We start from the raw sequence: 20,142 nt of genomic DNA, 5'->3' as shown, positions 1-20,142 counted from the left end.
ATGTTTCTGGATAATTTTAACGGCATATGCATATGGCAAGCTCCAGCCGCTGCAAATGCGGAGTTGGAATTATATACAGATGCTGCAGGATCTTTCGGATTCGGCGCATTCTATGCGGGACGTTGGTGCGCAGATGCCTGGCCCGAATCTTGGGCACGAGACGGCATGGCTAGGAATATGCTATTATTGGAAATATTTCCAATAATGGTCGCCTTAGAGCTCTGGGGCGCAGAATTGGGAAACAGGGAGGTTGTCTTTTGGTCTGATATCCTAGGGGTGGTACAATCCATTACGCAACTGAAGTCAACCTCTCTCCCAGTTTTGCGTATTTTAGCACGGATAGTGAGGAAGTGCTTGGCGAACAACATTACGTTGCGAGCCAAGCACGTCCCAGGCGTGCTTAACGAAGTAGCGGATGCATTGTCCCGTTTCGAATGGGTAAGATTCAGGCAACTTGTGCCTTTAGCCCAGAAGTATGGTGAACAGTGTACACCTTTTTTTATGGCAGGTGCCTCTGGAGGGGTAGAGGAGCTGGCCCTGCGGTCGTTAGCGCCGGCGACTTTCAGAGCTTATCTGGCCTCATGGGAGCGTTGGAGCGAGTTCATGATTGAACAGGGTGGCACAGGTAAGAGCTCTAAGCGTCTTATTATCGCTTATGTATGGAGCCTGTACTTGGAGGGTAAGTCCAGAAGTTTTGTTGGATGCTCTCTGGCAGGCATATCATTCTTTTTGCGTCTTGGTGGGAAGAGAGACATCACCAAGTCTTTCATCCTTTCCAGGATGCTGAAAGGATGGGCCAGAACCAGGCCGGTTTTGCCCGACAGGCGCAGGCCGATTGATGCCGGCCTGTTGCGTCGAATCTCGAGGTCTCTAAGAGTAATTTGCTCAAACGATTACGAGGTTCGACTTTTCAGGCTGGCCTTTGCCATGGCTTTCCATGGGGCGTTCAGAGTAGGCGAACTGGTGTCCGCAACCAGGGCATCACCCTCGCCTATGCTGTTCGGCCATGTCGACGTGCACCACGACGGTTTGTGGTGCAAGATACAGCGCTCAAAGACCGATGTAGCGGGCAGGGGTCAGTGGGTCCATTTGGGTCGGAGTAGCGACCGCCGGATCTGTCCGGTGGCGGCGGCTCTGGCTTACGTGGAGTTGCGGCCCCAATTGCCCGTGGCCTGGCTGATGCACATCGACGGGTACCCCCTTACTAACTTTCAGTTTAGGTCGGTTTTCAGGCGCTGTATATTGCATCAGGGTCTTTCTCCAGCCGACTTTGGGACACACTCTTTCCGTATCGGGGCCGCTTCGGCAGCCGCTGCGGCGGGTTGGTCTCAGGTCGACATACGAGCACTTGGAAGATGGCGGTCTGGTGCATTTAAGCGATACATCAGGCCGACATAGTCCAGTGAGCCCATTTGAGGAGTAGCTGCTCGCCCAAACGCGCTTTAGTGTTTGTGGGGCCTTGAGGAATTTTTTGTGTTATCACCAGTCTTAAATTAGGCTCTAGCCAACTGGTGGAAGATTTGTGTTTTTTGCCTCAAGTCAAATCGGGTGACCCACCCCCCCCCCCTTTTCCCATAGAACGTGAAACAACAGATATGATTATACTTAATTCAAGTGGGTCAAATAATCAATTAGTCTTAAATAGATCACCCAAATCACAGGCCTATTAGTTATCAACAATTTAATATAGAACTCCAAAATCACCTTTAAGGGAATCTCCCGGGCCCCCCTTTAAAATTTTGCCAGATGTTGGCCTTCATTTCAATTTTCTAACAGTATCTATCATTTCGACTTACAGGTCAACGCTTGGACACCTATATGATTTGGATGGTGGGGCATTCACTTATGTATTGGTTGTCCCTGTCCCAGGTAACCACGGATACGGAACGTTTCCCGGAAACGCGATTTATCCGTTGGCTGGGGCGTAGAGGTATGAGGTGGTCCGCGTTGAGGAGTCTTTTGGATGAGTCGGTTGGGTCATTTGGTTACCCACTTTTTGTCATCATTCACCTGGGGGGCAACGACCTAACGCATAAGTCCGGTCTCAATATACGAATTGAGATTAGGAATTTATTGCTGGATCTGATCAGAGAATGGCGATTTTGCCGTTTCTTTTGGTCAGAGATTATACCTAGAAAGGTTTGGAGAGATGCACTCAATCCGGGTGCCATCGATTTGGTACGGAGGCGGATAAATTCTGTAGTCGGCAGGGCGATAGTATCGGAGGGCGGAGTGGTCGTCAGGCACGAGGCCATATCCTTTAGAAACGAGACCTTGTACAGGCCGGATGGGGTGCATCTCTCTATAGTCGGCATGGACTTGTTTTCTCAGAATTTGATAGACGCATTGAGAAGTTTAGAGGTTTAGTTCAGGGAATTTTGTCACTAGGTTGGTGGCGGGTCAGTTCAAGTTTGAACTGATATGGCGGAAAGAACGGTAGTTTAAATTAGAGCTGTATCTACACTTAGCTGGTGGTTGATGTCGAGATGTGGGCATCACCGATCCAGGTGGGCCCACATCTGGACCTTAACGATCATCTACTTCGGATAGGGTAAATTGTTGCGGACATTTGTAAGTTAGGGCAGGTGGCCCAATTTTTTGAGGACTCGGGCAGAGTGGTGAGCTCTGCCTTAGTGATATTGCGAGGTCAGGGGCAGAAGCAGAAGGTCAACCCCCTGACCTTAAGGGCAATTGGCCCCCTTTTTGAAAAGTCCGCTTACAAATTGTGCCGTTGTCTTGGACGCTGGCAGGTGGCCGGTCCTTGGCAATTAAGGGCAGGAGACCCTTAGATCCGGAGTTTGTTATTTTTATTACTTTGTTATTTTCCAGCAATGTTATTTATCTTGCATGCCGTTCTTTGCCCGCCACCTTAGTTAGAGCAGGGACATAAATTTGAGTTAGATTCAAATAGGCCGCCCCTGCTCAAAATAAATAAGCCGTCCCCTTTAAGCCCATTCAGTTGTACGCGTCTTTATTTCTTAGATAAGTAGCGTGAGTGTGGATGAATGCCTATGTCTGTGTGGAGTTTATGTACCCGCGTTTACATGCGTGAAGTGTCGATGTAGCAGGGAATGTACCCGCGTTTACATGCGTGAAGTGTCGATGTAACAGGGGATGTACCCGCGTTTACATGCGTGAAGTGTCGATGTAACAGGGAATGTACCCTCGTTTACATGCGTGAAGTGTCGATGTAACAGGGAATGTACCCGCGTTTACATGCGTGAAGTGTCGATGTAACATGGAATGTACCCGCGTTTACATGCGTGAAGTGTGGATGTAACATGGAATGTACCCGCGTTTACATGCGTGAAGTGTCGATGTAACAGGGAATGTACCCGCGTTTACATGCGTGAAGTGTCGATGTAGCAGGGAATGTACCCGCGTTTACATGCGTGAAGTGTCGATGTAACAGGGAATGTACCCGCGTTTACATGCGTGAAGTGTCGATGTAACAAGGAATGTACCCGCGTTTACATGCGTCAAGTGTCGATGTAACAGGGAATGTACCCGCGTTTACATGCGTGAAGTGTCGATGTAACAGGGGATGTACCCGCGTTTACATGCGTGAAGTGTCGATGTAACAGGGGATGTACCCGCGTTTACATGCGTGAAGTGTCGATGTAACAGGGAATGTACCCGCGTTTACATGCGTGAAGTGTCGATGTAACAGGGAATGTACCCGCGTTTACATGCGTCAAGTGTCGATGTAACAGGGAATGTACCCGCGTTTACATGCGTGAAGTGTCGATGTAACAGGGAATGTACCCGCGTTTACATGCGTGAAGTGTCGATGTAACAGGGAATGTACCCGCGTTTACATGCGTGAAGTGTCGATGTAACAGGGAATGTACCCGCGTTTACATGCGTGAAGTGTCGATGTAACAGGGAATGTACCCGCGTTTACATGCGTGAAGTGTCGATGTAGCAGGGAATGTACCCGCGTTTACATGCGTGAAGTGTCGATGTAACAGGGAATGTACCCGCGTTTACATGCGTGAAGTGTCGATGTAACAAGGAATGTACCCGCGTTTACATGCGTCAAGTGTCGATGTAACAGGGAATGTACCCGCGTTTACATGCGTGAAGTGTCGATGTAACAGGGGATGTACCCGCGTTTACATGCGTGAAGTGTCGATGTAACAGGGGATGTACCCGCGTTTACATGCGTGAAGTGTCGATGTAACAGGGAATGTACCCGCGTTTACATGCGTGAAGTGTCGATGTAACAGGGAATGTACCCGCGTTTACATGCGTCAAGTGTCGATGTAACAGGGAATGTACCCGCGTTTACATGCGTGAAGTGTCGATGTAACAGGGAATGTACCCGCGTTTACATGCGTGAAGTGTCGATGTAACAGGGAATGTACCCGCGTTTACATGCGTGAAGTGTCGATGTAACAGGGAATGTACTCGCGTTTACATGCGTGAAGTGTGGATGTAACATGGAATGTACCCGCGTTTACATGCGTGAAGTGTCGATGTAACAGGGGATGTACCCGCGTTTACATGCGTGAAGTGTCGATGTAACTGGGAATGTACTCGCGTTTACATGCGTGAAGTGTCGATGTAACAGGGAATGTACCCGCGTCTACATGCGTGAAGTGTCGATGTAACAGGGAATATACCCGCGTTTACATGCGTGAAGTGTTGCGATTGGTGTCAGTACCTGAAGTCTACTGGACACCACTGCGGAACCCGAGGGTAATGTATGTAAAGAAAAGCATAAATGATACTTTAATACAAAACATTGAAGAAAAAACTGAGGCCCTTTGGGTGACCATAGAAATGGGGGAGAAGGACATTATTCGTACTGGGGTCATCTATAGGCAACCAGGCCAGAGGTAGGATTTGGACAGGAGCATATTGCTTGATGTCACTAAAATGGCTTTAAAGGGAGAAGTCATAATCATGGGAAACTTTAATCTACCTGATGTGAATTGGGAGGAGTCTTTTGCAAGATCATCTATAAGTGGCAAATTTCTAAATTCCCTACAGGGAGCATCTCTCAAGCAATTGGTGAGGGAGCCTACTCGCAAAGACTCAATATTAGATTTAATACTCACAAATGGTGACAGAATATCAGACATATATGTGGGTGAGAACCTGGGATCCAGTGATCATCAAGCAGTATGGTTTAGTATCAAGGCAGGGTCCAACTCCAGTCACACAAAAACTAAGGTGTTGGATTTTAGGAAGGCTGACTTTGCAAAAATGGGGAGATGTTTAAGCGACTCATTAGCGGATTGGAGGAACTTGAAAGGAGGGCAGGAGAGGAGGAAAAAATTAAAAATTGCAATACTAAAGGCAACAGACCTTTGTATCAAAAGGGTTAAGAAAAGTAACAGGAAACGGAAGCCAGTGTGGTTTACTACGGAGGTAACAACTAGTGTAAACGCAAGCAGACTCAAAATAATAATGACAAAGTGTATCTTGCCAGACGCAAAGAGGCTAAGAAAGTGATCAGGTGTGCCAAGGCACAAGCTGAGGAGAAAGTGTCTCAGTCGGTAAATAAAGGAAACAAAACTTTTTTTAAGTATATAAGTAAAAGGAGAAAATCAAATCAGTGGCGTAACTATAGCTCCGCAGCCCCCGTGGTGGCGCAGAGAAATCGGGGGCGCCGCCGGGGGGGCTGCGGGGCTATAAGTTACCCGCGGTCTGCGTCTCGCCCGGCTCTCTGTCGGGACCTTCCTGACGTCACGGTCCTGGCCGGCTCCTGCTGCAATGAAAACTGACAATTAGAAAATGGCTGCCCCCATACTGCAGACAGTTTTCTGTCTGCAGTATGGGGGCAGCCATTTTCTAAGAGTCCGTTTTCATTGTAGCAGCAGGAGCCGGCCAGGACTGTGACGTCAGGAAGGTCCCGACAGAGAGCCGGGCGAGAGTCGGAAGCAGACCGCAGGTAAGAAGGGGGGGCAGGTTAGGTGGGGGGCGCCGAATAAACGTGCGGCGGGGGGGCGATAAATAGTTACGCCCCTGAATCATATGGAGGAATAATAAGACTGCTGACAGACACTGAGAATTTGGTGGAGGGAGACAAGGCAATTGCAGATCATCTAAATAATTACTTTTGCTCCGTATTCACTATAGAAGGAGAAGGGAAGGGACCACAGTTAAGTTTCAAGGACATTCATAAAAATAAGGTAGATGGAAGTACATTTACTCAGGAGAAAGTCCTAACAGAACTTTCAAGACTGAAAGTGGATAAATCAATGGGGCCAGACGGAGTGCATCCAAGGATACTAAAAGAACTAAAAGATGTGTTGCTAGCGCCATTAACAGATTTATTCAACCAGTCACTAGATACAGGTGCAGTTCCAGAGGACTGGAGAAAAGCAAATAAAGTTCCACTGCACAAAAGCGGAAGCAAAGAAGAAGCAAGTAACTACAGACCAGTGAGCCTTACATCAGTAGTAGGGAAATTAATTGAAACTCTATTAAAATAAAGAATAGTGGAATATCTTAAATTAAACAATTTACAGGATCTAAAACAGCATGGTTTTACTGCAGGGAGATCATGCCAAACAAGTCTCATTGACTTTTTGGACTCCGTGACCAAAATACTAGATGAAGGGGGGGCTGTAGATGTGGCATATCTAGACTTTAGTAAGGCTTTTGACACTGTCCCACATCGCAGGCTGCTAAATAAACTTGAAAATGTGGGATTGGATTATAAAACAATTAAATATAGTTACATAGTTACATAGTAGGTAAGGCTGAAAAAAGACTTGCGTCCATCTAGTTCAACCTGGTATAGATATCCATTGCTGATTTGGTAGGTTCTGGTATTTTACAGATAAATTATATTTCTTATTTGTACCCATGGATGTTTTTCTCCAGTAAATGTTTGTCCAACTTTGTCTTGAACGCATTTAATGAGCCAGACGTTACCACCTCTCTGGGAAGAGAGTTCCAGAGTTTGACTGTTCTGACCGTAAAGAAATTCTTTCTACTAGCTGAATGAAATATTTTTTCTTCTAATCTATACTCATGCCCTCGCGTCCTAGATTCCTTTCTAGTAGAAAAGAGGGTGCGTGACAGTTCCTTATATTGGCTCTTGATATACTTGTACATGTTGAGCAAGTCCCAAATTGCTTAATCTCTCCCCGTAGCTTAAATTCTCCATTCCCCTAATAAGCTTTGTTGCTCGCCTTTGGACTTTTTCTAATTCTATGATGTCCTTTTTATAGTGTGGGGCCCAGAACTGTACTCCGTACTCTAGGTGAGGTCTCACCAATGCTTTATATAGTGGCATAATTACCCTTGAGTCCCTAGTTTCCGTTCCCCTCTTAATACATGCCAGAATTTTGTTGGCCTTTTTTGTAGCTACATTACAATGGGCACTACATCCTAGTTTGCTGTCTATTTGGACTCCTAGATCCTTTTCAAGTATGGAATTACCCAGTTCCTCTCCGCTAAGGTTGTAACTTGCACACTGGTTGTGTCTCCCAAGGTGCATAACCTTACATTTATCTACATTGAACCTCATCTTCCATTTTTTTGCCCACTCATCTAGAATTGCAAGATCATTTTGAAGCATGGTGACATCTTCTGATGATTTGATGACTTTGCTAAGTTTTGTATCGTCCGCAAAGATGGATACATTGCTGAGTAACCCTATCCCAATATCGTTAATAAAAATGTTAAACAAAATGGGCCCCAAAACCGAACCCTGGGGCACTCCACTTAGTACCGGTATCATATCTGATACGGCACCATTCACAACCACTCTTTGTTCTCTATTACATAGCCAATTCCCTACCCATCTGCAGATATTTTCACCCAATCCTAGGTTCTCCATTTTATTAATCAATCTCTTGTGTGGGACAGTATCAAATGGATAAGAACCTGGTTGCAGGATAGGAAACAGACAGTTGTAGTAAATGGAGTGCATTCTATGGAGGGACATGTTACCAGTGGAGTACCCCAGGGATCTGTACTTGGACCAGTGCTTTTTAATATCTTTGTTAGTGACATTGCAAATGGTATTGAAGGGAAAGTATGCCTTTTTGCAGATGACACAAAGATATGCAACAGAGTAGACACACCAGGAGGGGTAAATAAATGACTGATGATCTAAGTAAACTTGAGAATTGGTCAAGAAAATGGCAACTACAGTTTAATGCTAAAAAATGCAAAATTTTGCACTTGGGACTCAAAAACCCAAAGGCTCAATATAGTATCAAGGGTACTATAATAAGGTACTTATGTAGTATCTGGGCTGCCGATTTTTTGATTGTATGCCTTAAGTTAAGGCATACAATCAGATGCGATGCGATGCGATATCGCATCGCATCGCATACGACCATATCGCATGCGATGACACGATTTTTCCATAGGATTCAATGTTAAAATGGACTGAGTCCATTTTAACATGGAATTCAATGGGAAAAAGGGGTCCTTTTCATACCCCTACTATCCAAGTGGGCATGGAGTTGGATATAAACCTGTGGCGAGCGTAGCGAGCCACCAAGCCCGAAGCGTGGCGAGCGAAGCGAGCCCCGCGAGGGGACGGTATTCTGTGTCCCCTCGCGGAGCTCGCTACGCTCGCCACGCTTCGGGCTCGGTGGCTCGCTACGCTCGCCACAGGTTTATATCCAACTCCATGCCCACTTGGATAGTAGGGGTATGAAAAGGACCCCTTTTCCCATTGAATTCCATGTTAGAATGGACTCAGTCCATTTTAACATTGAATCCTATGGAAAAATCGGGTCCATCGCATCGCATGCGATATGGTCGGGTGCGATGCGATGCGATGGACCCGATTTCAAAATCGGCAGCCCAGTTACTACATAAGTACCTATAATAGAAACTACTGAGGAGGAAAGAGATCTAGGAGTCACTATTTCAAGTGACTTAAAGGCAGGAAAGCAATGTAACAAAGCAATGAGGAAGGCTAGTCAGATGCTTGGTTGCATAGGGAGAGGAATCAGTAGCAGAAAAAAAGACGTAATAATGCCACTTTATAGGTCATTGGTACGGCCTCCTCTGGAATATTGTGTCCAGTTCTGGAGACCATATCTTCAGAAGGATATAAATACATTGGAGACTGTACAAAGAAGAGCAACTAAAATGGTGCATGGCCTACATCACAAAACGTACCAGGAAAGACTAAAAGATCTTAACATGTATAGTTTGGAGCAGAGAAGGGAAAGGGGGGACATGATAGAAATCTTCAAATATATAAAGGGTTTTAACATAGTACAGGAGGGAAATTTTCTTCAAAGGAAAAGAAGTAATAGAACACGAGGACATGCACTGAAACTGGAGGGAGGTAGGTTCAGGGGAAATGTTAGAAAGAATTACTTCACAGAAAGGGTAGTGGATAAGTGGAATAGCCTCCCATCAGAGGTGGTAGAGGCTAAGACAGTAGTACAATTTAAACATGCTTGGGATAAGCATATTGATGTCCTTACAAAAAAATAAGGATTAAAAAGGGTTGAGTTTACCTGAAGGGTAAAAAAAGGGGCAGACTAGATGGGTCAAATGGTTCTTATCTGACGTCAAATTCTATGTTTCTATGTAATATGCTCAGCAGCTGATTTGGAGATTAGTAGAGATATATAATGAGTGCACGTTTACGCCCCAGTATATAGAAGCAGCAAGACAGCAATAAGTAACACTGACATGCTGTTGTAACACACAGGTACAGCAACTTGGAATACCACAAACTATGGGCAATCCTGGATGATGTCATTAATAATTAACAGTTAACAATCAGGCTGTAATTCATTCATTCTACACCTAAGTGTGCCCCCCAAAAGCCTTGTACAGTATATGTTCTCATCCGGTCACCTCCGTGACTCTTCATGTTCTGAGATTTGGCTATAGTCCATGTCTGGGATTCTGAGTTGATTTCTCTCTGCATCTATTCATACTGGTGGGAGAACCTAAAGTATCCCGTATGTTGCCGGCCACACCACTCATTGATGGGAACGGTTTGCGTATGCATAAAAATACCCCATAATTCCTTATGGCGCAAACAAAAACCGGTTTCTCTAAGAACAGAAAGAGCACGTTTTATCCGGTAAATGAGCTGCTTCAGAAGGGTATCTATGATGGCACATTCATATCTACACAGACCTCGCGGTGCCATTATAGATACCCTCGTGAAGCAGCTAACTTACTATGGGGGCCAGATGCACAAAGCTTCAAAAGTGATAACATGGAGAGTGATAAACAGCCAACCAATCAGCTCCTGCCTGACATTTTTTAAACACAGTCTGTGACATGACAGGTATTATTTATTTATTAACAGTTTCTTATATAGCGCACACAGATTCCGCAGCGCTGTACAGAGCATAGTTATAATCAAAAACACATAACAAATTACAGCACAAGACAGTTTAGGACAAGTACATGGTTAATATGGATAGGTGCACCAGGGGACAGGACACTGAAGCAATCATCAGGGGGGCAGAGGTTTATATATTCTAAGAAAGGCACATGAGGAGAGAGGGCCCTGCCCGTGAGAGCTTACATTCTAAAAGGGGAGGGTTAGACAGACAGGGGTGACACAGAAGGGAAAGAAGTGGGCATAAACAGTAGGTTAGGATGAGAGATGGTCGGGTTTTATGCAGGAGGGTGGGAAGATGACAGCTTAGTGTTTGATATTTTATGTCTAAAAAAGTGCTGGGTCATCCAGGAGTAGACAGCAGAGAGACAGTTGGAGAGATGAGTGAGGATAGAGGGAGAGCGGTCAGGAAAGGATCGGTAGATTTTAATATTATCAGCATAGAGGTGATAGTGGAAGTTAAGTGAGCAAATAAGCTCACCCAGAGAGGACATGTAGAGATAGAGAAGAAGAGGGCCAAGAATAAAATGTTGGGGGACACCTATTATCAATGGAAGAGCAGGAGAGGTGAAGTCATTAGAGGTACAGCTGGGCATTTTCAAAACAGACAGTGCACATGCAAGCAGAAAGAGTAATATTCACAGTTTTAGCAGTTAAGAGTTGCACTTATGTTGATTGTAGTTTCCTTCAGTTTCTGTCCAGTTTAAGTCCAGGCTAAGTCTAGGCGACAGTGTGCGGATGTATACTCCTACTTAGAATCTTCCTACTTTGAATTCTGACTAAATTTCTAAAGCCAGATTTCTATAGCCAGCCAAGGCTTAGTCAGCCTCCTGGAGGTGGTAGGAGGTGATTGGCTGGCTGTTTATCACTCTCAATTTGATCACTTTTGATGCTTAGTGCATCTGGCCATTTGCCTGAGCTGCACTATTACTGTACTATTCTTATTGTTATATGTGTGTTCACATTATATATTTAGTTTTATTACATTGTTTATAATAAATATTGTATTATTAATACCGGATCAGTTTCCTTCTATATTTCTATCCAGCTTCAGTAGATGCATGCGCATTGAAGGAAACGCTTTTACAAGGCTCAGATATCAGCCCCGACAGGATAATGGCAGTATTATGTATTGTTGTGGTGTTTGCATAATGATAGTTACCAGGTGCCCACACACTAGAAAGATCTGTGATCCTAAGATTTCCCTTCTCCCCGTCAGTCCTGGACAACAGATTTCGTGCAGAGAATGTTTTGACAAAGATTTATCTTAAGATTTAAGAAAAATTTGAGCCCCTCCGGAGGTATGCTAATACATTTTCTGGGCTAAGCTGTGCTGCCAGCGCATGCCACTGACATAAGTGTGCGCTGTAATTGCTCACCCCACCAACCTCACACCACCCCCACCACTATTCCCAAACAACAATACCTGAGCGCTCAAGTGTGCCTGAATACCTGAACAGCCGAGTGCGTCTGAACATGCCCCAACATCTGAATCCATGAGTGCCCAAACAGCCCATCATGTGAATGCAGCCGGACCCACCCGAATCCCATAGCACTAGAACACACCTGAGTGCCCCAACTCCCAAATACCCGAATTCCCCAGTCCCACAGATCTTTAGCTGCATCTTCTGATCTTCCCTGGAGCAGGTAAAATCAAAAGATCCAGCTAAAGATCCGCGGGAGGGCACATTAGATAGTGATCGTGTCCGATTGTGAATGATTTGCGTTAAAAATCGGTGTAGTGTGTGGGCACCTTTTTAGACCTGTAAATTAGCAGGATATCATTTCATAATACATGACTGTAGAAAAAGATCTATTTGCTTGGCAATAATGGGCTTGTGCTGAGCGGTCTAGCACCTTTCAGCCCTGTGGGGGAAGAATCCCAATGAAAGGATTTTCTTGCTGTGACAAACCTATCCTAATGTACATATTTTCTTGTTTCTGTTCATTTTTCCAGAACCACTTCCAGTCAGCAAGGTGTTTGTCCACGACTATAAGCCATCGCCAGAAACCGGAGTTGTGTTTAAGGTTCAATATCCAGAAAAGTTCAATGTCTTCACAAGAGTAAACATTAGTTACTGGGAAGGGAACAGCTTCCGGACTATGTTATATAAAGGTCAGGAATCTCTTATATATGTGGCTACATCTGTCACTCAAAGTGTGTCTGGAGCTGTAACGCTGGGTGGAGCCTCTGACTCACATGACTGACTCACATGACAGAGAACCAGCCCAGTGAGCCCACAGACAGTGCCAGACACCCTCTGCCTCTCCATGTTACACAGCAAAGACACAGCTACTCACCAGACACACCAGGTGAGCGCCCCACACCTCCATACCTCCCAACATGACCCTCTCCAGGAGGGACAGAATGCTCTGTTTGTGGACTTCCATCTTAATTTATGATTGTCATCACCTGTTTTAAACAGGGTAATTGATAAGAAAGGTGTTGATGGTAATCCATAAATTAAGAAGAAAGTCCAGAAACAGAGCAATGTGTCATGTTGGGAGGTATGCACCTCCCCCCCCCCATTCACGGCATCCCCACGATTAAATGGCACATGCAAAACACTGACATGGCTATGGTCGACAATGAAAAAGGTTGACAAGATTTATTTTTCACTTTTTCAATGTTTTCATATTCATTCTCATGTGTCGACATGGACACCAATGAAGTGCCACACTTAATGTCTGTGTTGATTTTTTCATGTGGCGATTCGCGGCACCCCCCCGCGACCCCCCTCCCGTGATTTGCAGCACACCCCCGCAATTCGCGGCACCCCCGGTGACTCCCGCGATTCACGGCCCCACCCCGTGACACCCCCCCATCTGCGATTCGCGGCACCCCGCGACCCCCCCCCTCCCACGATTTGCGCCAACCCCCCGGGCCCCCCCTCCCGCGGTTCACGGTGCACCCCACAACCCCCCCTACTGCGATTCCCCACCCCTGACCCCCCCTCCTGTCATTGCAGCAACCCCCCGCGACCCACCCTCCCGCGATTCACTGCAACCCCCCGCGCGCCCCCCCCCCCCCCCCACGATTCGCGGCACCCACACCCCTCCCTCCCGCAATTCACGGCATCCACACACGACCCCTCCTCCCGTGATTCGCGGACACCCCTCACCTCCTCCCTCCCCACCCCCGCGCGCGATTCACGGCAACCCCAGGATTAAATGGCACATGCAAAACACTGGCACGGCTATGGTCGACAATGAAAAAGGTTGACATGAGTTTTTGAAGATTTATTTTTCTTTTTTTTAATGTTTTCATATTCATTCTCATGTGTCGACATGGACACCAATGAGGTGTCACACTTATGTCATCATTTACATGTGTTGACCTTTCTATGTTGATTTTTTCTTGTGGCAATTTTTTTTCCAGTGACAACTATGTGCACGTCAACCTACACATCATCAACCAATTCTTTGTATAATATATAACACCTGTTCTGTTTTACTGTAGGTGTTTTAAGTCAGATCTTTTACTGCTACTATTACTGTTTATGTAAATGCATTCTGAATGACAGCAACATCCTACCATCCTTCTACAAGAATATATAACCAACTAGGTGATTCATCGCGCCCCGTGCCCCCCCCTCCCGCAATTCATGGACCCCCGCGCACCCCCCCTCCTGCGATTCGCAACCCCCCCTCGCGCAATTCACGCCCCCTCCCATGCTTTGCTGGCCCCCGCCCTCTCCCGCGATTCGCCGACACCTGCGCCCCCCCCTCCCTTGATTCACGGCACCCCCCGCACCCCAGCCGGGCCCACGCATAAGAAGTCGTCCAGATAATGCGCCAAACCCCGCTCACCCGACTCCCTCTGCGCGCACCAGTGCAAAAAAGTGCTAAATTGCTCGAAATAAGCGCAGGATATCGAACAGCCCATGGGCAAGCACCTATCCACGTAATAACCCGTAGGTAGCCGAAAGCCCATGAAACAGAACGAGTCCGGATGCAGCGGCATCAGCCTAAATGCCGATTCAATATCAATCTTCGCCAGCATCGCCCCTGCGCCGAAACTTCGCACGATGGCCAAAGCCTGCTCAAACGACTGATAAGTGACTCGGCACAACTCCTCAGGAATTGCGTCGTTTACCGATGAGCCCGGAGGGTGGGATAAGTGCTGGATAAGCCGAAACTTACCCGCCTCCTTTTTTGGGACCACCCCCACCGGGGAGAGCACAAGCTCCCCGACAGGGGGAGCCGCGAAAGGTCCCACCATCCGCCCCAAACCTACTTCTTTAGACACTTTTTCGAGCACAACCAGGGGCATTTCCATAGCTGACTTTAAATTCCTGGGGGACGCCGTGTTAACCAAGCCTCTAATGGGGAGGCGGAAGCCAACACGGAATCCCTCCTCCAGGAAAATTGCGCTGGGTCTATCCGGGTACTCGCTCAACCATCCGGTCATGCGATCCACCCAAACTGGGGAGGGGGCCTTACTGAGGAGCGGCCCCGGCACCTGGCCTGGGGGGAGCGCCCCCCCTGCCTACCGCGGTTGCAATCCTTGACGGGGTGAGGACCCCAACAGCGGGCGCAGGCGTGCTTGAATCTGCAGCGCGTTCCCAAGTTACAGCCGACCCCATTAAACCCAAAACATCTACCCGCGGGTGCTCCACCAGCGCCTCCTCGAAAGAAGGGAGTGGCCCGTCGAGCTACCACACCAGCAGCTGGCGGAGGAGGTCTAGGGGCAGGAGGGGGGGGAGGGGGTGGGGCGGAGGACACGGGCCTTTTCCCCACCCACAATTCTACATCCTTACACCCGAAGTCTATGATGGCGGACCCCGACTGCTTATGACGGAAATCCTCATCATAGGACTTCCATGCGGTGCCGCCATCTGACATGAACATTTCGTGTATCATGTGCATATAGCGCACCATGTTCATGTGCTCTTGCGGCCTGGTTTCAAGGTAGCAGGCGGCAAACATGAACAGCCCTGACTGCCAACGCTGATAAGTGCAATAAGCCGCCTCCCCTATACCCCCTAGTCTTTCTCCGCCTGAACTGTCATCGTGAAGAAACTCACGTATTTACCCTCAATGATCCGCTCCCGCACACTCTGACGCAAACCCCTGCACACAGCTGTATAATCGCAGCGCACAACATTACCTTTGGGGTAAAGCGGCGAGCCAGAGCTCCCGCTGGTCGATCGCGAGTAGCGGCGTCGCCGCCTAGAATGTCTATGCCTACGTCGCGACCTATGACCCCCTTCCTCCCCCGACGTCACTGAATTGGACCCGGAAGAGGATGTGTGTGACCTACGCCTGCGACGCTTAGCCTTACGCGCGGACCCACCTGATGTTCCTGCCACAGCGACCGCCATCGTCTGGGCCAACGGACTGGACGTGCCTCCGGAATCGACCTGCAGACCGGACGTCGATGCCTCCTCGACCATGGGAACCACCGGCACTGCCGCGGACGGCGCAGGAACCACACCTTGTTGAAATGACACACCGGGGAGCAGCGCCGGGGAGCTAACCACTGGAGGGGAGCGCTGCGATGGCTGACCTAGCAGAGGGACTAATACCGAGACCAACTTTCTCCACCTATCCTCTGCCTGCATAGCCTCCTCCGATTGCCGTGCCGGCGTAGCGGAAGCCCCTGACACTGTAACACCCGTGGGACCTGCCCCTCCCCCGCGCCTAGGCAGTAGCCTGGCCCTCCTCAGCCGTTGCCGTCTGGCTGCCTGCCAAGGGGACATACTCAGCATAGTAGGGGGTGGGGGGGGGGGTTCACCACCTCCCCACTAACCCCAGTAACCCCTGTGTTTTGTCTACTCCTAGGCCCACTATTTGAAGAATTGCCAGCAGGTGGAGCAGTGCCCCTTGCGCCTGCTCTGTCCCCAGTTATACGGCTAGCAAGCAGGGGAATGCCAGAGGGGCGCCCTGCTCCTCTCCCAGGGCCCCCGCCATATGCAATACCCCTGCAGGCCCGCCCCCTACCGCTGCCCGCCTGACCCGCAGCACCAGCCACCGGCCGTGTAATTTGCTGCGCATGTCCAGCCGCAGGCCTAGTGCCCGCAGCAGCATTTTCCCCAGCTCTACCGGCTGTAATTCTGCCCCGCGCAGCACTGCTGCGAACCCCCCTGCCACTACGTCCCCGCCTGGACGCAGCCGCCAGGTGCCCGATCGCGCTGCTCACGTCGGAACCCCCGGCCGCGTCATCAGCGGGGGACGCGCGCACACGTGCCGCACTCGCGGCCGTCCGCCCGGCACCCGACTGACCTCTCCGGCCACCGCGCCGGGAGCCTGGAGAAGCTCCGGCAGCGGGTGAGGCCTGTACAGCGCCCACATCATCAGCAAGTCGGGCGGGGGGACGCGTCACACGTGAAGGACGCGGCATAATGAAAGGACCTCGGGCTGCAGCTACGCACAGGTGAGAGACAGGGATAGACTATAGAGAAAGAGGGACAGAATAGGTAGATAAAAAGGGGAAGAAAATGATGTTAGAACAGCTAAGATATATGCGCCAGGAGCCAGCAAGTAAATGCGACTTACCAGTCCTGGAAAAATTTTCAGAGAGGCTGAACTCCCTGGTCACAAGACCCTTCTCTCCCCTTACTCCTCCCCTTGCACCCATTGGCTGCCAGACGCAGCACACTGCCTCATTCATTAACTGTTTACTAGCTTGCAGCATGATAGCCCTTCTGTAGGAGCCGGACTGGAGGCAAAACCTGGGGGTAGGCTCCCCTGACAGGGTTTGTAGGGAGCTGACTAGCAGTTAGTCATAGGAGGAGTGCTTAAGGAGAGGGTCATAGGGGGAGGGGCTTAACGGGGTGTTGGAGGGGTTTATAAGCAGGGTTCAGACAGGAAATAGGGGTCACTGGGAGATTTTCTCAACAGCTAAGCAGCGTGACATCTCCCATGGCTTCCCCAGGCAACGCTGATGCAGAGGTATCCGCTGCGCTTGCTGCCCTCAGGGAGGCAGCTGGCACCAGAGGGACTGAGTGGCTGCAGCAGCAGATGTCAGGTCTGCTGGGGGGACTGGGAGCAGCAACGCAAGAGGCTGCTCCAGCGGGTGCACGGCCTCGGAGGTCCAGGCCTCCGGAGCGCTTTAGCCCATCTGTGTCCCCCAGGGTTCAGCGCCGTTCACGGAGCCCCGTTAGGGACCCTCCAGGCCAGGCTGCGGGCCGGGCACCTTCCGCCCGCAGGACCAGGTCTGGGAGGAATCCAACCAGCAGGCGGAACCCTCCGCGCGGGGGGGATCCCCCCCACGTGCAAGAAGATCCGGCGTCGCGTGGTACTGGACCTGGTGCGGTGGGGCATGCGGGGCATGCTGCTGCCCAGCGCGGGGTGAGTCGTGCCAGGGAGGCAGAAGTACAGGCTGAGGACCGCAGGCCTGGTACACGGAGCGAGAGGCGCACAGCTGGCTCCGCCTCCAACGAGGTCACGCCGGCTGGTGCTGTACCTGAGGGTCGGGATGACAGGAGAAGAGAGATGGCAGCGTCAGCAGATGATGGAGAAATACCTGGTCCTTCCTCATTGGCTGGAGTTCGTCAGGACACTGGACCTGCGGCTGCTGGGTTCACAGCCCCCAGGCAGCCTGGTGAGTCTGTCTCTATGTCTGTTAATGCTTTAGCGCAGAGTCAGGGGGGGGGGAGGGTTAGCCCTCCAAGGGGAAATGAGTAGAGGTTTTACTGAATTATTGAGTGGGTTTGCAGATTGGTTGGTGGGTTTGCGGCAGGGGGCGGGGCCGTCCCCGGCGGCAGCATGGGTGCCGCAGAATGCAGGCACACCAGCTAGCATTAATGTGCCAGTCAGTAATAGTGTGTCGGTTAGCAGTGGGGTGCCGGTTAGCAGTGGGGTGCCGGTGAGCAGCGGGGTGCCGGTATCCGGTGGCGAGCAAGGTAGCAGTAGTGCAGGGGCAGAAGGGGGCAGTGTTGGGACGCAGGAGGAGAGTGGGAGGCTCAGTGACACTGCGAAAGGGGAGGTGTATGTATGCTTTGAGGGTCCTTTGGGGGCCCACCTGAAGCAGGAGGTGAGGGAGAAGATTTGGAAAGGGGAGTACGTCGATATATTTTCATTGCTCCCTTTAGAGCGTTTTAATCTGGATAGGCCCCGTAAGGAGGAGAAGAAGGAGGAGGAGGAACGGCGGCGGTATCGGCTGATACCGCGGTCATTTACGAACTGGTTGCAAGCATTTGCTATTTTGGCTAGTGTGATTGGGGAAAAGGCACCTGACAATTGTTCAGGCTTGTTTTGTTACATGGATGCGATAGGAGAGGCATACCGTGTGTATGGGGGCTTGGCTTGGCTCAGGTACGATGAGCAGTTTAGGCAGAGGAAGGCGGTTCGCCCTAACATACGTTGGGACCATAAGGATATCGCTTTATGGTTAAAGGTGACGGCTCCCACAAAAAGTGGGCAGCCCTTTCGTGGGGACGGGGGGGGGGCCGAGGGAGGCCACAAATGGGACGGCCATGCAGAAGGGACTCTGCTTTGCCTTTAATGACGGGTCATGTCGGTTTGGGGCAAAATGCAAATTTAAACATGAATGTTCCTCGTGTGGAGGGACCCATGGTGCAAATAAATGCTTCAGAGGGAAGTCACGGGACGGTAATTCAAAAGGGGGAGACACCAGTTCGACTGGAAAGGATGCTGGGCTATCTGCATAGGTATCCTGACCAGCAGACAGCCGTGTTGTTGGAGGAGGGGTTTAGGGAAGGTTTTAGGATACCCTCTGACGTGCAGTTTTCAGGGAGCTTTAGGAGGAATTTGAAGTCTGCGAGGGAGCATCCAGAGGTGGTGCAGGAAAAACTGCTTAAGGAGGTGCAGCTGGGTCGTATGGCCGGACCTTTTGGGTCAGCACCTTGGCCAGATTTGATAGTCTCTCCATTGGGGGTGGTACCTAAAAAGGAGGCGAACAAATTTCGCCTTATCCACCATTTATCGTTTCCAAAAGGGGCGTCGGTCAATGATGGCATTGATCCCGACATCTGCTCGGTGGTTTATACATCATTTGACGCGGCTGTTCAGTGGGTGAAGCGGTTTGGGAAAGGGGCCAGGTTGGCAAAGACTGATATTGAATCGGCATTCCGTTTGCTGCCGGTTCACCCAACCAGTTTGCGTTTGTTGGGATGTTGTTGGGACGGGAAGTTTTTTGTTGATCGTTGTTTACCGATGGGCTGTTCTTTGTCATGTGCTTATTTTGAGGCCTTTAGTTCTTTTTTGGAGTGGGTGGTTAAGGATGTCTCTGGGTGTAGTTCAGTTATTCATTACCTAGATGACTTCTTATGTATTGGTCCTGGGGGGACAGTAGTATGTGACTTATTGTTGAGGACTGTTGAAAGGGTGTCGGCAGACTTTGGGGTCCCGCTTGCTCCAGGTAAGACGGAGGGCCCTGCAACGGTGATCAGTTTTTTGGGTATTGTCATTGATACCGAGAATATGGAGTGCCGCTTGCCCGAGGAGAAATTGCTGGGTTTGAAGGCCGAGGTAGGGAGGGCATTGCTGTTGAAGAAGATTAGATTGAGGGAATTGCAATCCTTGCTGGGCAAATTGAATTTTGCGTGTCGCATTATGCCTATGGGCCGCATTTTCAGCAGGAGGCTGGCAGCAGCGACGGCAGGGGTGGTTCTTCCTCATCATTTCGTCAGATTAGGTAGGGAATTGAAAGGGGACTTGCGGGTGTGGGCAACTTTCTTGGAAGCTTTTAACGGCAGAGCCTTGTGGATGTCAGACACGTGCGTCGCTACTGAGCTAGACCTTTTCACAGACGCGGCCGGGAGTGTTGGGTTCGGGGCATATTGCCAGGGACATTGGTGTGTGGGCCGGTGGCCGGAGTCTTGGGTGCAGAGAGGCATGGTAAAAAACTTGGCATTGTTGGAGTTGTTTCCTATCTTGGTTGCGGT

General features: G+C 49.6%; 1 protein-coding gene across 8 annotated transcripts in view; it reads left to right on the top strand.

The window, feature by feature from the left end:
- PTPRO (protein tyrosine phosphatase receptor type O) overlaps positions 1-20,142 on the top strand; it is a 463,930-nt gene that overhangs the window by 38,102 nt on the left and 405,686 nt on the right. For all 8 annotated transcript variants that reach the window (XR_014473285.1, XM_083180720.1, XM_083180719.1 and 5 more), the window contains exon 3: positions 12,249-12,407. Coding sequence is in view for 7 of the 8 variants with exons in the window: in XM_083180720.1 (XP_083036846.1) it covers positions 12,249-12,407 (159 nt within the window). In the remaining variant the exon portion in view is untranslated. The remainder of the gene's footprint in view (positions 1-12,248; positions 12,408-20,142) is intronic.

The sequence above is a fragment of the Crinia signifera genome, chromosome 4, assembly GCF_055691185.1.
Source record: "Crinia signifera chromosome 4, ASM5569118v1, whole genome shotgun sequence".
NCBI classification, from domain to species: Eukaryota; Metazoa; Chordata; class Amphibia; order Anura; family Myobatrachidae; genus Crinia; species Crinia signifera.
This window is presented reverse-complemented; position numbering and strand designations above follow the sequence as displayed.